The following is a 15,144-nucleotide window of genomic DNA, read 5'->3' on the forward strand; positions in this document are numbered from 1 at the left end:
AATATTTAGTAACAAACAGTTAATGAACCTTCAGAAGCCTCTTGACAATCCATTTCAAGTTTTTCTTCAAGCTTCAGTCTCTTCTCAAGCACAGATAGTATAAAACATATACTATAACATACTACATATTATATAAAATATATAGCAGTAAAAGACTGTGTGCTTGCAATGGTAAGCTATTCTTATACATCAACAGGAAAAAAAAAAAAAAAAAAACAGAAAAGCAGCATCTCACCTTCCATCGTGGCTTACAGTCTTTTGGTTTCCAGTGTCCTCCTGGTTTAATGTCTAAATCTTTTGAAAACACTTGCTGAATTTCATCAAAACTAATTTCACTCATATTGACATCAATAAGGCCTCCTAAACAGAGGGAAAAAAATTATTTATTAATTTAAATTAAGACAACAGCTCTAATGCTACAAGGTATATCATAGACAAATAGCATCAGAAATTTGTAGTTACACTACCTACAGATAAAAATGAAACAATTTACACTATCCTCTTAATATTCACTTTTTACAGAATGAATTTCAGTACTTCCCAATATAAACATTCCATCAATAAACCTATAAGCAAAATACTCATTTCAGAGGACACAAAACAAGAAAGTAATTTGAATTCTGCATCTATTCCAGAAAATTAGAGCCACCTTTCATTTCAAGTACCACTGCTAACAATTCCACATCATCTGCACTACTGAACTGATACTCAAATTCTGGGTGTCTTCCTACCTGCACGTCCACAAAAAAAAAGAAAATGCATCATCGCTACACTCAAGAAACTTCCTCAATTTAAATTCTAGACAATTACACACACTTTATGTACAGCTTTCATCCACTAATCCACCACTGTCTGCATCAAACCCATTTATAGCAAGCGGCTAGATTTGAGAATTACCACTGATAGAACTAATTAGCCCAATGAGAAAAGCATTCTCAAGTAGCTACTGATGAGAATGGAATTCAGTAAGTTATTGAATAAAGACTACAATACGGTAGCAAAAAAATTAGGTTACTATGAGAAAATGTTTACACTTAGTTGATAGCTAAAAGTTGTCGGTCATTAGCCTATGCATATGTGTAAATTTCAAAAATGGAAATAATGATTCATAGTAAATACCCTCAAAAGCAGAAGTAGAAGGAATCAAAAAAATCTGTGGAGAAGGTAGTGTAACACTCATTAACCAGAAGCTCAAGTTGTTCTTGAGCAACTACTGTGCTAAATCATCAAATAAAAAATCGTGCAATAACTATCTGACAGACACCATAAAATATTCTACATATTTTTGTCTAAAAATTTAAGTCTTTTGGTAAGGGCTGGAATTTTAAAGTCAATGAAAGAAATCACTCCTGTTTTCTCCTCTGTGCCCATACCCAAAAGATCCTATTTGTGTTCAAAGATTCCTTCATGTTTGTAAACACTAAAATTGACTAGCTATCTAAATCTTTTGGAAATATGAAATTTCTGGAGCATACTAGCAATAACTATTGTTTTCAGAAGAAGGCAGAAGATACTGCAAGAGCTATTTTAGTTTTGGATATGATTAAATGTAGAACTACTTGTAAATGTAGAAGGTAACTTTTAAAAAAAGAAAAATAATTGATAGGGAAAAAAGGGATCAGGAACAGCACAATAAGGAGAAGATCTTTTAAGAGCAGATTTAAACAAAACCACATTTATTTTTTAGAAGAAAAAGGAAACCTGGCAGTTTTCTGAAAAAGACTGTATAAATACAGAACAAGCTAGATTCTTTATTTAGTATAAATTAAACTAAGATTCGAAGGGGACTGGGGTTGTAGCTAGGCTTGCACCACTGGGGCAACGCTCTAGTGTTGAGGTGTAGACCAGGAGGCCTCCCGTCCCCCCTGGGGTGAAATCGGTGTGCTCAGCTCGCTCCCTGAATGCCTGTACACCAATGCACGCAGCATGGGGAATAAACAGGAGGAGTTAGAAATCCGTGTTCGGTCAGGGGGCTATGATCTAGTGGCAATCACAGAGACTTGGTGGGATGTCTCGCATGTCTGGAATGTGGTCATGGATGGCTATGTCCTGTTCAGGAAAGACAGGCCACTAAGGAGAGGTGGTGGAGTTGCTCTTTATGTGAGTGAGCAGCTAGAATGTATTGAGTTCTGTCCAGGGGCGGATCAGGAGCGAGTTGAGAGTTGTGGGTGCGAATTAAGGGGCAGGCTTGGCAGGGGTGATACTGTTGTGGGTGTCTATTACAGGCCACCGGATCAGGATGAGGAGGGTGATGAGGCCTTCTACAGGCAGCTGAAAGCAGTCTCTCAGTTATTGTGGGGGACTTCAACTACCCTGATATTTGCTGGGAGGCCTACTCAGCCAGTCATCCTCAGTCCAGGAGGTTCCTCCAGGGCACTGATGATAACTTTCTGATGCAAATGGTGGATAAGCCAACCAGGAGAGGAGCACTGCTGCATCTTATCCTCACTAACAAGGAGGGTCTGGTTGAAGCGGTGAAGGTTGAGGGCAGCCTTGGTTGTAGTGACCATGAAATGGTAGAGTTCAGGATATCATGTGGCAGGAACAGAATAGCTAGCAAAATCACAACCCTGGACTTCAGTAGGACCAACTTTGGCCTTTTCAAGCAATTGCTAGGGGAAATCCCATGGGACTGGGTACTAGAAGGTAAGGGGGCCCAAGATAGTTGGTTAGCATTCAAGGACTGCTTCTTCCCAGCTCAAGATCAGAGCATCCCAGCAGGTAGGAAGTCAAGAAAGGGTACCAGGAGACCTGCATGGTTAAACAGGGAACTGCTGGGCAAACTCAAGTGGACGAAGAGGGTGTACAGATCATGGAAGGAGGGGCTGGCCACTTGGGAGGAATATAAGTCTGTTGTCAGAGGATGTAGGGAGGCAACTAGGAAAGCTAAGGCCTCCTTGGAATTAAACCTTGCAAGAGAGGTCAAGGACAACAGAAAGGGCTTCTTCAAATACATTGCAGGTAAAACCAACACTAGAGGCAATGTAGGCCCACTGATGAATGAGGTGAGGGCCCCGGAGACAGAGGATAAAAAGAAGGCGGAGTTGCTGAATGCCTTCTTTGCCTCTGTCTATACTGCTGGAGGCTGTCCTGAGGAGCCCTGGACCCCTGAGGCCCCAGAAGAAGTCAGGATAGAGGAGGAGTCTGTCTTAGTTGACGAGGGCTGGGTCAGGGACCAATTAAGCAATCTGGACATCCATAAATCCATGGGCCCTGATGGATGCACCCATGGGTGCTGAGGGAGCTGGCAGAAGTCATTGCTAGGCCACTCTCCATCATCTTTGCTAAGTCATGGGCAACGGGAGAGGTGCCTGAGGACTGGAGGAAAGCGAACGTCACTCCAGTCTTCAAAAAGGGCAAGAAGGAGGACCCGGGTAACTATAGACCGGTCAGCCTCACCTCCATCCCCGGAAAGGTAATGGAACAACTTGTCCTTGGTGCTGTCTCTAGGCACATCAAGGATAGGGGGATCATTAGGGGCACTCCGCATGGCTTCACCAAGGGGAAGTCATGCTTAACCAACTTGATAGCCTTTTATGAGGACATAACCCGGTGGATAGATGATGGTAAAGCTGTGGATGTGGTCTATCTCGATTTCAGTAAAGCGTTTGACACGGTCTCCCACAGCATCCTCGAAGCTAAACTGAGGAAGTGTGGTCTGGATGATCGGGTAGTGAGCTGGATTGTGAACTGGATGAAGGAAAGAAGCCAGAGAGTGGTGGTCAATGGGACAGAGTCCAGCTGGAGGCCTGTGTCTAGCAGAGTCCCTCAAGGGTCAGTACTGGGACCGTCATTAATGACTTGGATGAGGGAATAGAGTGCACTGTCAGCAAGTTCACTGATGACACAAAACTGGGAGGAGTGGCTGACACACCGGAAGGCTGCGCAGCCATTCAGAGAGACCTAGACAGGCTGGAGAGTTGGGCGGGGAGAAACTTAATGAAATATAACAAGGGCAAGTGTAGAGTCCTGCATCTGGACAAGAACAACCCCATGTATGAGTAGAAGTTGGGGGCAGACCTGTTGGAGAGCAGCGTAGGGGAAAAAGACCTGGGGGTCCTAGTGGACAGCAGGATGACCAGGAGCCAGCAATGTGCCCTTGTGGCCAAGAAGGCCAATGGCATCCTGCGGTGGATTAGAAGGGGTGTGGTTAGCAGGTCAAGAGAGGTTCTCCTCCCCCTCTACTCCGCCCTGGTGAGGCCGCATCTGGAATATTGTGTCCAGTTCTGGGCCCCTCAGTTCAAGAAGGACAGGGAACTGCTAGAGAGAGTCCAGCGCAGAGCCACGAAGATGATTAAGGGAGTGGAACATCTCCCTTATGAGGAAAGGCTGAGGGAGCTGGGTCTCTTTAGCTTAGAGAAGAGGAGACTGAGGGGTGACCTCATTAATGTTTACAAATATGTAAAGGGCAAGTGTCATGAGGATGGAGCCAGGCTCTTCTCAGTGACATCCACTGACAGGACAAGGGACAATGGGTGCAAGCTGGAACACAGGAGGTTCCACATAAATATGAGGAAAAACTTCTTTACGGCGAGGGTGACTGAACACTGGAACAGGCTGCCCAGAGAGGTTGTGGAGTCTCCTTCTCTGGAGACATTCAAAACCCGCCTGGACGCATTCCTGTGTGATATGGTCTAGGCAATCCTGCTCCGGCAGGGGGATTGGACTAGATGATCTTCTGAGGTCCCTTCCAATCCCTAACATTCTGTGATTCTGTGATTCTGTGAAGCTAATCCTACAGAGCTTGAAATAAAAAAAAATTTAAAATTTTAAAACAAAGCTTAGATGGTTATTATGGTTGTATCTGAAACTCTTCAATAACCTGAAAAAGAAATCTTACAAAAAGTAGAAACAATGGTAATTAAGAACAGACAAGTATAGAAATATGTACAAATAAATTAAAAAAAAAAATCACTAAATCAGTTTCAACTATCAAGAGACAGAGAAGCAACAAGAACCTTTCAGTTTATTTATAGAATCTCATAGGAAAAGAAGGATAAATAAAGGTCATTTACTACACCAGAAAAGTAAGCAAACAACACAGGATGCAAATGACTCAGGTGCCTTAGTCTCCTGAGAAAAGTTTAGATGTGATCAGTTGCTTACGGAGTTTAAACAAAAAATAAATAAATAAAAAAATTTTAAAAAGTAAAAAAAAAAAAAAAGAGGAATGGTAAAACAGTATTTATATAAGGCAGCTGCTTCTAACTTAATGGAACATCATGCAATTCCCTCCAGGCTGTTTAAAGAGCAGCTATAGTAAACCCTGATGGGCAAACAGAAATCAGCAGTATTTCCCTGTCTTTGGCGAGGGGGGGCGGGGCGGGGACGGGCAGGAGAAGGCATCTCAGTAAATATCTGGGCTTAGTATTCACTACTTCCATTTCTGTCTAGCATGCTGCAATAAAACATATTTATACAACCCACAAAAAAAGAAAGCTGAGGAAGCAGAAAGCTTCTTCAGAAAGAACAGAATCAGAAAACAAAATAATTTCCAACAAAGCAGATACATACTGAAATCAACAGAGTGAAATTAATTTTAAAAAGTATGGATTGTTACTGAAGGAGAGATGAAGCATACACACACAAACCAGGAAAGACCTGGCTATGCTGCAGTACGCCGAGAGATATTTGGCAGTTTATAATGGATTGCCTATTAATGAGACAATAAACTGTAATACAATTGCACAAAAATGGCAAATCTAATTCTGGAACACATTAACCACTGTTCTATGAAAGACAGAGAAGGTAATTACTAGTTTGTTTTGTAACCAGGGTTTTAGCTAGTTATGATGCTTCAAAAGGAAATCAAATTAGAGAAAGTCTACAGTACAAAAAATGAAGAATAACAAGAGCTTTAGAAACTATGTAGTCCAGAAAGGCTGAAAGTACTAGTTTATCTACACAGGAAGAGACTGACAAAAACATAAGTCTTTTCCAAGACAGAATAATTCGGTACATAGATGGTAACCAACTTTTTTCCAAGCATCAAGAACAGCAAGGAGAAATTCAACTAACTTGCAGGAGGGGGGCAAAAAAAAAAAAAGTAAATGCAGGTTGAGTATCAAGAAAAGCTTAACTATTCGGTTGATGGAATACTAGAATATACTGCTTCTGGAGATAGTAGAACTTCCTCCACTGAGTGATTTAATTTTTTTTTCAATACAAAATAGATATTTCTAGTATCTGTTTAAAATGGTTTAGGTATACTCAACCCCAGCATACTGAGGTGATCAAACGAGAAGATCTGGATGTTTCTTATAGCTCATTAAGAGCCAGTTCTTAGATAAGCCATGAAGTGACTTGGGCAGACTGCTTAAAAATCCTTAACATGAGGGATTTATTTCATATAACTGAAAAAACTGATCTGCATTCCTTTTACCTCTCAAGTCAGTATTAAAATTATGCTGATTAAAGACTCTTTTGACCTGCTTCTATCTTGAAGTAGAGGTGTCTTGCTTATGAATTAGCACAACAGTGCTCAACCGGTGGCTTATAACCTGAAAGACTGAGTCACACACAAAAGGCACTATTTTAAGAGCATATGTACTTCAGACAAAACAGGATTTTACCACACCTCTTTCACACTACAAATTTGGCAAGTTGATGTAAAGAAGAGTAGTTGACTTCTATAATAACCTTAGACTACTAAGCAGGTCAAAGTATACGTGATTCAAGAAGCTTTCTTCCCTGGCTATCTCAGGACCACTTACAACATCTCATTGCACTAAATATTCTTCAGAGAAGTTTTATTTAGATTATAATTAAATACACAGATGGTGATTAAAAAGGTATACATGAAAACGAAAGGGTGAGACATAAATCTCTTTACTGAATGGTAATTTATCCAGTGAATTATTTTCTACTAAAATTATGATTTCTCTATCAAATTAAGCCAGACAGAGTAAGTACGAAGATATTACTAACAAAAAATATGGAAAAGAGAGCAGCAATAAGGAGACCTATAGACAAATTCTGGTAGAAATACATATAGACAATGAGGTTGATTAGCAAGGATGGCAGAGTAGGATGCATCCCTATTCTGGCAATTCCGAGTACCTGTCAGTAGAAACAAATCTGCATCAATTATTTAAGATAACATGCTATAAGTAGGCTGACCTACCAAAGTACCTTAGTACCTTCTAACTTGCCTCATTCCTCTACTCCTGGACAGCAGACAAGTAGAGCAGGTAGCAGAAGCCAATACAGTTTTAAACTAACTAATCTGGCAGAATTCAACTGCCAGATCCCTTGAAAATTTCATTGAAAATACTAATTTATATGCATTTTTCAATCAGCATAATCATCATTCTTGTTTCTCTGGTTATCCAGAGTTGACATTTCTCAAACTCTTTATTTGTTTCCCAAAGTAGCTAAAATATTTACTATTGGAATAATTTAGTTTTATTTGCTTACATGTGCAATATTACAGAAAAGAATATCCACATGATTTTTGAAAGTCAAACCCTATTTCTGGAGGGAAAGGGATTGAAATAAGGATATAATCACACCGTGGCTAATTGCTACTTGGCTTAAGACAATTTTCTACATGATTTAAGTTCATAAGCAACAGCATCTGTTTTATACTTTTTGCTCTATGTCTGTGTATTTACAACGTAAGAGACAAAGTTTAGAATTTGGAGGCATTGAAAAGAAACACAGAAAACAAGCGCTGTTGCTGTACTCTTCACTGGATAAACTCTGTTGAGATGAAAAAAGAAGTTGTAATGGAATCTAGATTAGCCTAATAAAACCCACTGTTTTTCTTTAAAGAAAAAATGATAAGCAATTCAGTTGGGCTGTCAGCAACATTGTTTGGTATGATATGGGTCTGAACTGCCATATTACATAATTACTTGCTCATGCTGAATGACAGCCCACAGCTTAAGTCAGGTGTTAGCCTAAAAGACAAGATCTTAGAATTCTGGAAGGCGTCACAAATATCTTCAGAAACCATTTTAAGTTTTCTCTCTTACAAATAAGTAGTTTACTTGTTTGATTTTAATTATAGCAAGTTAAATAAACACATTAGCATAACAGATACTAATGAATGGTCAGAGAGTTGTTGATTCTTCTTCTCTAGTTGGTACATTCTGACACCAAATAAGCCATTTCAATTTAACTAATTAGCTTTGAGATCTATGCTAATGCTACTATTAGTTCTTCACTCAAAAATAGTAAGTCTGTCTACAAAACATTTACTAGAACTGAAGTAATTCCATGGATTACTGACTCAAGTTATGATTTCTTCCAAACGCAGAGCACAAAAAAAAACATTTATACTTAATCATCCCTTGCTTCCTACCGCAACTCTGGTAATGTAACGAGTCCTAACGTAGAGAAAAAAGCTGAAAACTCAATAGCAGTTTCTAAGAAGGAACCCTGCTTTAGCCAAGGGACTGTAATTTTATAGAGGTTAAATGTAAGAACTATCTCTAATAGCAAACAATCAATGGTGAAGGTCAAGGGAAAGCAGTCACCACCAGGAGCGATTTGCCTCTTTCTTTTTAATGTTCAAAACTGGCCTCCTACCTAACACTTCTTGGTCTTTAAGGATTTCTTTCTCTACAAGCTGGCAGAGAGCGAACAATGCCCAGAATTTTGTCTGATTCTGAAAAATTACAAGTGCAGGGAAGGGGAATTCACAGGAAAATTTACAGTTCTTAACAAGAATTTTTAAGAATATTCCCAAACAAAGCTACGCTTTGTCTACAGAAAGAGGATAAAGTCATGACAAGAGTCTTTCAGCCACTTTATTAAATCAGGTTAAGGACACTGAATTACATCAAGGAACTCTTCCAATCTCAGTTTGTGTAACTGCTTTAATTGTGCAATACCTGCTTATAAGACCTTCTACATACACTGGGATACTGCTACTTAGGACAGCTGTGATATTACAGGTTTTATAAAAACCCAGCAAACCAAAACAACATAGTGCCAAAGTACTCAACTCAGTTTCTTATTTCTGCATGACACTCCTCTGCAACTAAACACTTTCAAACAAAATAATTAGAAGTTTAGATTCTAGGCTTAAAGACAAATAGAGTTACCTAATCAAGTTCTATTTAAGAGCTTGGGATCTAAAACAGCTGAGTTTGAAAGCTTAATTTCAAAATTTCCTGAGGATCACAACTTTTCACTTGTTATGCAAGTACTAATTCCTCACTATAACAGGGCTTTAGCACTTTTTTACCTCTGTCAATTTTCACCTCACTACACCATCTTGTTCAGTTTCCTATATATTGAAGTAACTGTAATTAGCTGATGAAGATTTCAGAACTAGTTTCTGACTCATGAATCTTTGTATTAGGAATACCATTTCCGAAAAGGAAATTTTTAACTATTCCTCAAAATACGCAACGCTGAACAGGTACTTCATTTATAGAGTATTCCTACATATTAATAAAAACATTTAGTATTTAATTTTTAGAAAGTAAAATGATTTGTAAATAATATTTAAAACACATTAGTTGATTAGTAAAGAGGCCAAAAGTTTTAGCAACACAATAGTTACAGGCAAAATTCTGCTAAGCATTATTGTTCATTCTAAGATGTATTTTATTCATTATTTTCTGCTATATATTTGGACCCCTTATAATTATATTTGATATTAAAATAATTGTATTTTGTTTTAAGTACAATCCAATTTACTAGACAAACATTAAGGTGAGTTTAAAACTTACTCATGTAAGGCAGTTTCTCTGGACAAGCCTGGTAAGGAGAGTAAGTGAAGTTTTCTGGAAGATACATTGTTGTTTGAGCAACACAGTCACTAGAATTGTTTCCTTCAGGATAATCTTAAAAAGAGGAATTGATTTTTTGTAAAAACCTATGTTATCCACTGAATTTGTAACATATCATCATGCAAGTGAGAGCATTAACTTTGCGAGTAACAAATTCGTAGCAGTATGAATAAGAAAAAAATTTATTGCTTTAAAGGAACAATAATTAAATTAAGATATTTTTGTTACAGCTATGACGTATTTCCTACTAAAGTGAACCGATAAACAGTAAGCGGCCTACACTCCAGTTACAGAGAAGTAGGACTTAGGTCTAGGTTTTCATAATCAAGCTATGTCATTAAAGTTTGAAATGTTTTTTTTTTTTCCATAAACCTCTTTTAAAAAATGAAATTAAGTAAGAAATATTCTTACCTGTGCCATTCAGTGTAGTATTTTTGTTAGTGTACAATCTGATCATATGTCCTATTGTTTTTACATTTTCTCTCAACATTATACCACGAGCTTGCACCATAAAGAGATACGTGTTTGCTGATAAAACAAAAAGCAATTTTGAATTTGAATTAAAGTAAGGTATTTCCAAATTACTCTAACATCCATTTATAATGTGTTCAATATTTGTTACTGCATCTGAATCCATGGCTAGTGAACATTAATCCTTCAACATGAAGATCCACAAAGTGTGAAACATAACAGCAACAACAAAAGAATAAAATTGATTCATAACCACAGGTCTACATAAAACCCCAAAATTATAAAATGTCAATACACACTTTCTATGACACTTTCATTTGTCTTTAACTTACAAAAAGCAACTGACAGTGCCATGAAACAATTGAATTTACCAATAAAAAGGTTTTCATATGTAGATACATCCCTCATATGCATTTACGTATACATCATAGAAATACAGGACAAAAAATGTCTAGAAAATCTTTTAGTCCCATAGGATAGTCCCCCTTTTTACTCATTAGTTAACACAACTTTCAGTCAAAAAGTACTGCTGTTCATTCACCCCCAACAGCTGTTTCATTATCCAACTGCTACATATCACTGCCAATCTCAAAGTCTTAAATATTTCACATATAATTATCAAACATTATTATAGGCATCAAGGGTGAGTAAATCAACATTCTGAGTAATTAAGCAACTCACTAATAACAACAGCAAGAAATATTCCTCTGTCTCAGCCTTGCACTCAAAGCCCCAAATCTGATCTCAAGACAATTCTTTGTCCTAAACAGAAGCGAGTAAGTAAGCTGGAAAAAAAGCTGCATTTATGTCTGAGTAAGAAAATGTCTATCCAGGTCTCAGAGCTCAAAAAATAATGTAAAAGGAAGGACAAATTCCCTTTGCAGAACAGTTTTTACTCTGAGCAGCAAAGAGGATTAAAGGGATCATCTGTCACTTCACCTAGGTTAAGCATCCATTTGTCCGGCAGATATCTGGCTTGTTGTAACTAGTAACCACCTTAATCAAAAAACTCTCTGAGACTTTGGAGGGAAGAACTAAGCATACCAGAAAAAAAACCAGAATAATCTTAATCTGGCCTAAACAGATCAGAGAAAATTAGAAAATTATCTCAGGAACGCCACTTCATCAGATGACCCAGCACGAGTGGCATGACAAATAACTCCAGATCAGTTGATATCTTCTTGCAGCCCAACACAAAGAGACTGGAGCTACAGAAAACTGTTCATAAAGGACTGGAGCATTTCCAGAGGAACGTACAGTGACTAATTCCACCACATTAGCAAGCAATACTACTGACACCCACACAGACAAAAATACCAACAAAATCTTTTAAGGAACATTATTTATAAACCCTATAATAACGTTTTTTTTTTAAAAGAATGAATGGTGGGCCCTCCTGGCTTTCAAAGAACTCGTTATTAAAACAGGAAATATTATCACTTAAAAGATAGGCTCTGAACATGTCAGGTGCTATGCATGGCACGTAATTCTCAAACTCTTGGCCAACTGGCTAGCTGTTTTGGTTAACAAGAGTTTACACGTGTATAAAAGTTAGTCAGCTGCTAGGATCCTGATGTTGCCTCAACGCCCCCTGGCCACTAAAACAGAAACAAAACAAAACAAAAACCCTACAACCTTGGCCTAATGACAGAGGCAGGAAATACAACAAGAATGATTCTTACGGGGATCCAAGACAACTGGATCCAAGACAACAGATAACATTCAGACTTCCTTACACAAAACTTGCACAAAAACTTTTAAAAGTTTCAAAATTTTAACCCAATTCACTGTAAATAAGCACTTTGGGGTTCCAGTTATTTTCTTACATTCATAGTTTTCCATTCAAATTCTCTTTTTTAGGGTGCCTGTATTAAACATCTCAGGGAATCTGCACAATTCTTGAGCTCATACATGAAGTTACCTACTCAGGAAACCTTCTCCTTTAGGAATCAACATAAAAGCAATTTGATCTGTTCCTCCAAGAACAATTATTTACTTTCAAACAAACAATTTCAAAATTCAAGGCTTCCCTGAAAGTAAAACTAAGTGGATTTTTTGCCTTTCAAATTAGACAAAATTTTCCTGATTAACAAAGAATGACTTTCTTCAAACTTTAACATATTTCAAATTGGTATCCTCCCTTCTCTTTTCCCCACATACTACTGTACAGTTCTTCTTTTCAATATCTACCTGTTTCACCACTAAAAAAAAAGTTTTTTGATATAAATCAGTTAATAAATACTGATTTCAGAGATAACCTCTGGAAAGTTGTATGCTATATTCTCCTTTTTAACATGATACCAAAAGCCAAATCACTTGGGTTTTTAAAACTGTAGAACGGCAGGTTTACAGAAACATAACTTTAATTCACATGTATCAGCTGTGGCAGGTTGACCCAGCTGGCAGGTAAGCCCCCAACCAGTTGCTTGCTCACTCCCCTGCAGTGGGATGGAGGAAAGAATCAGAAGGGCAAAAGTTATGAAAAACAAAAAACAAACCTCCAACCAAACTCACCACCAGGAGACACATGCCCTGCCAGTCCCTAAGCAAAAGCTACTCTGGGGGAAAAAACCCACCAGTTCTATTGCTGAGCATGACACTACTTGGTATAGAATATCTCTTTGGTCACTACAGGTCAGCAATGCCAGCTGTGTCCCCCTCCCAACCTCTTGCCCACCCCCAGCCTACTCACTGTCGGAGACAAAGTGGAAAACACAAAAGCCTGGATGTTGTGCAAGCACTGTTCAGCAACAGCTAAAACATTGTGTTTATCAATCAACACTATTTTGGTCACAAATCCAAAGCATGTGTCTCCAGAGATTTATGCTTAGACCTCTTTCTGATAGCCCATAAATCATTTCATTAGCTGCTTCTTGTTCCTCTTTCATCATCAACACTACAAGTCCCTGTCTTCAAACCTCCTAAGAATGGTACCATCTTTCTCAATGAGAAAGATCAGTGCTTTTTCTTCTACTTACATGTTGACCAGCCTTAGGAATTTCTTTCTGGCTTCTACCAAATCACATTGATTGCAAACACTTCAGCTGTTAAGACAGACAGATGTCACTTACTACACATACAGTGACAGAAATTATGGACCCTGTGCAGCCAGCAAGCACACGCTCCAGCACTGCTTCTGACATGGTTGAGATGAAAGATTTGCCCCAGCAGTCACTGCAAGGAACATTAGAAAAATCTACTTAAACATGTTACTGTTGCAGTTTTAGGAACCTGATACAGTACAGAACTGAGATGAAGACCTTCAAACAAGTCCACAAGAAAGTCAAGAGGGCCATATAACTGTTCTCAATTCCTATGGGAAACTTTACTGTAGCCCAGATAATGCACACATAAACCTTGATAAAACAGATTTTCTGCAAAAGCCTTTGCATCTCTCCTTTGTTGAAGGACAACTTCCTCCTTCTGACAAAGAAGAGAAAAATTAGAATAAACACGCCAGACCTTTGTGAGAGACAAAACTAGACAAGATATTTCTCTCAAAAGCAGGCATCATGAAAAGACAGAACTAAAAAACACCAAGCAGGCAAAGTCTGCTCCCACCTTGGCCTAAGTATTCAAGAGCTGCTCTTGCTAACAGGAAGATCTAGCCTTGCCATGTTTTCATCAAGCTATTCTTGTAGTCTGCCCCAAGCCAACATGTCCTCTTCCTGGCTGATCTGCCTGTCAACTCACCATCCAGCTCTACTCAAATACATAAACACAATGAAACGCCTTCCTTTCTGTGCACTCTTTTTCCCAGCAACCTGGGTCTCCAGCACAATCATACTTACAAGGAGTACAGACCTGACCAGTTTATGCCACTGTCATTCAACAGCTTCTTAGGTAGTAGCAGATGCTTGAGTAGTCAATTACTACTTCAGAAGCTAAAAGCATCAGGCAAAAATTGAAGATATTTATTTAGTCCTAAAAATAAATCTCATCAACTGGCACAGGTTTGTCAGCAAAGACCTGTGAAGAAGAGCACAGTTCACATGTCACGTCAACCAGCAGTGACAGCAACAAAGCATTCAAGACAATCCACAATGGCCAAAGTGTAACAAAGAAATACATCTTTTCTGCTACTATGGTGAGGGACCAAGACATACCAGGACAAACAAGTCAATCATGCCCTCTACAGACAGATATGAAAACAGCCTCACATTCACAGACCCTGGTCCTCATGGGGGACTTCAACCATGCCAATATCTGCTGGAGGGACAACACAGACAAATAAAAGCAGTCCAGGAGGTTCCTGGCGTGCATTGATGGTAACTTCCTGACACAAGTGATAGAGGAGTGCCCTGGTTTGGCCTAAACCAGGCCGATTTTCCTTTCAGTGATTTTTACTTTCAGCTAAGTCTCCTCTAAGTAACTGCACTTTCTGAAACTAACTGCATGTTTTGCAGACAGTGTCTGCTTCCAGGACTGATAACGCTCGAAGTTTGTAGTTATCGCTGAGGCATCGGTAGGGATGTTGTGCAGTAAGGCTCTTGCTGTACTTGCTCTTAGAGAAACCAAGGTCACTGCTGAATTCCTCACTGCTTACGAGTGAAGAGTCGAAGGGGGGTCGCAGCTGCAGGGGGGAGCAGACAGGACAGGTGACCCAAAATTGACCAACGAGGGTATTCCATCCCATACACGTCATTCGCAGTATAAAGCGGGGAGATCACGACGGTCTCGCTCTCTTTCTGCTATGGCCGGTGTCCAAGGAGGACTCCGTCTGTTTTCCTGCTGCCCCCGATCCCGATCCGTGCATTCCTGAATCCAGCTCTCGACCGTCGCTAGGCCCAGCCTGGGCCTTCCCGGAGCCTGCCCTGCAGTGCCGGTGGTGACGTGGCCGACATCGGGGGAGCTCAATCTTGGTTTTGTATATATATTTGTATATATTTGATTATTTCTATTATTATTATTATACTCTTTTTCATTATTA

General features: G+C 39.0%; 1 protein-coding gene across 1 annotated transcript in view; it reads right to left on the reverse strand.

Moving 5' to 3' along the window:
- Window positions 1–15,144, reverse strand: part of B4GALT6 (beta-1,4-galactosyltransferase 6) — a 34,451-nt gene that overhangs the window by 7,035 nt on the left and 12,272 nt on the right. The window contains exons 2-4 of the mRNA XM_068396865.1: window positions 10,155–10,271; window positions 9,684–9,797; window positions 236–360 (exon numbers count right to left, since the gene is read on the reverse strand). Coding sequence (XP_068252966.1) covers window positions 236–360; window positions 9,684–9,797; window positions 10,155–10,271 — 356 coding nt within the window. The remainder of the gene's footprint in view (window positions 1–235; window positions 361–9,683; window positions 9,798–10,154; window positions 10,272–15,144) is intronic.

Source organism: Nyctibius grandis, chromosome 3 (assembly GCF_013368605.1).
Source record: "Nyctibius grandis isolate bNycGra1 chromosome 3, bNycGra1.pri, whole genome shotgun sequence".
Classification (NCBI taxonomy): Eukaryota; Metazoa; Chordata; class Aves; order Nyctibiiformes; family Nyctibiidae; genus Nyctibius; species Nyctibius grandis.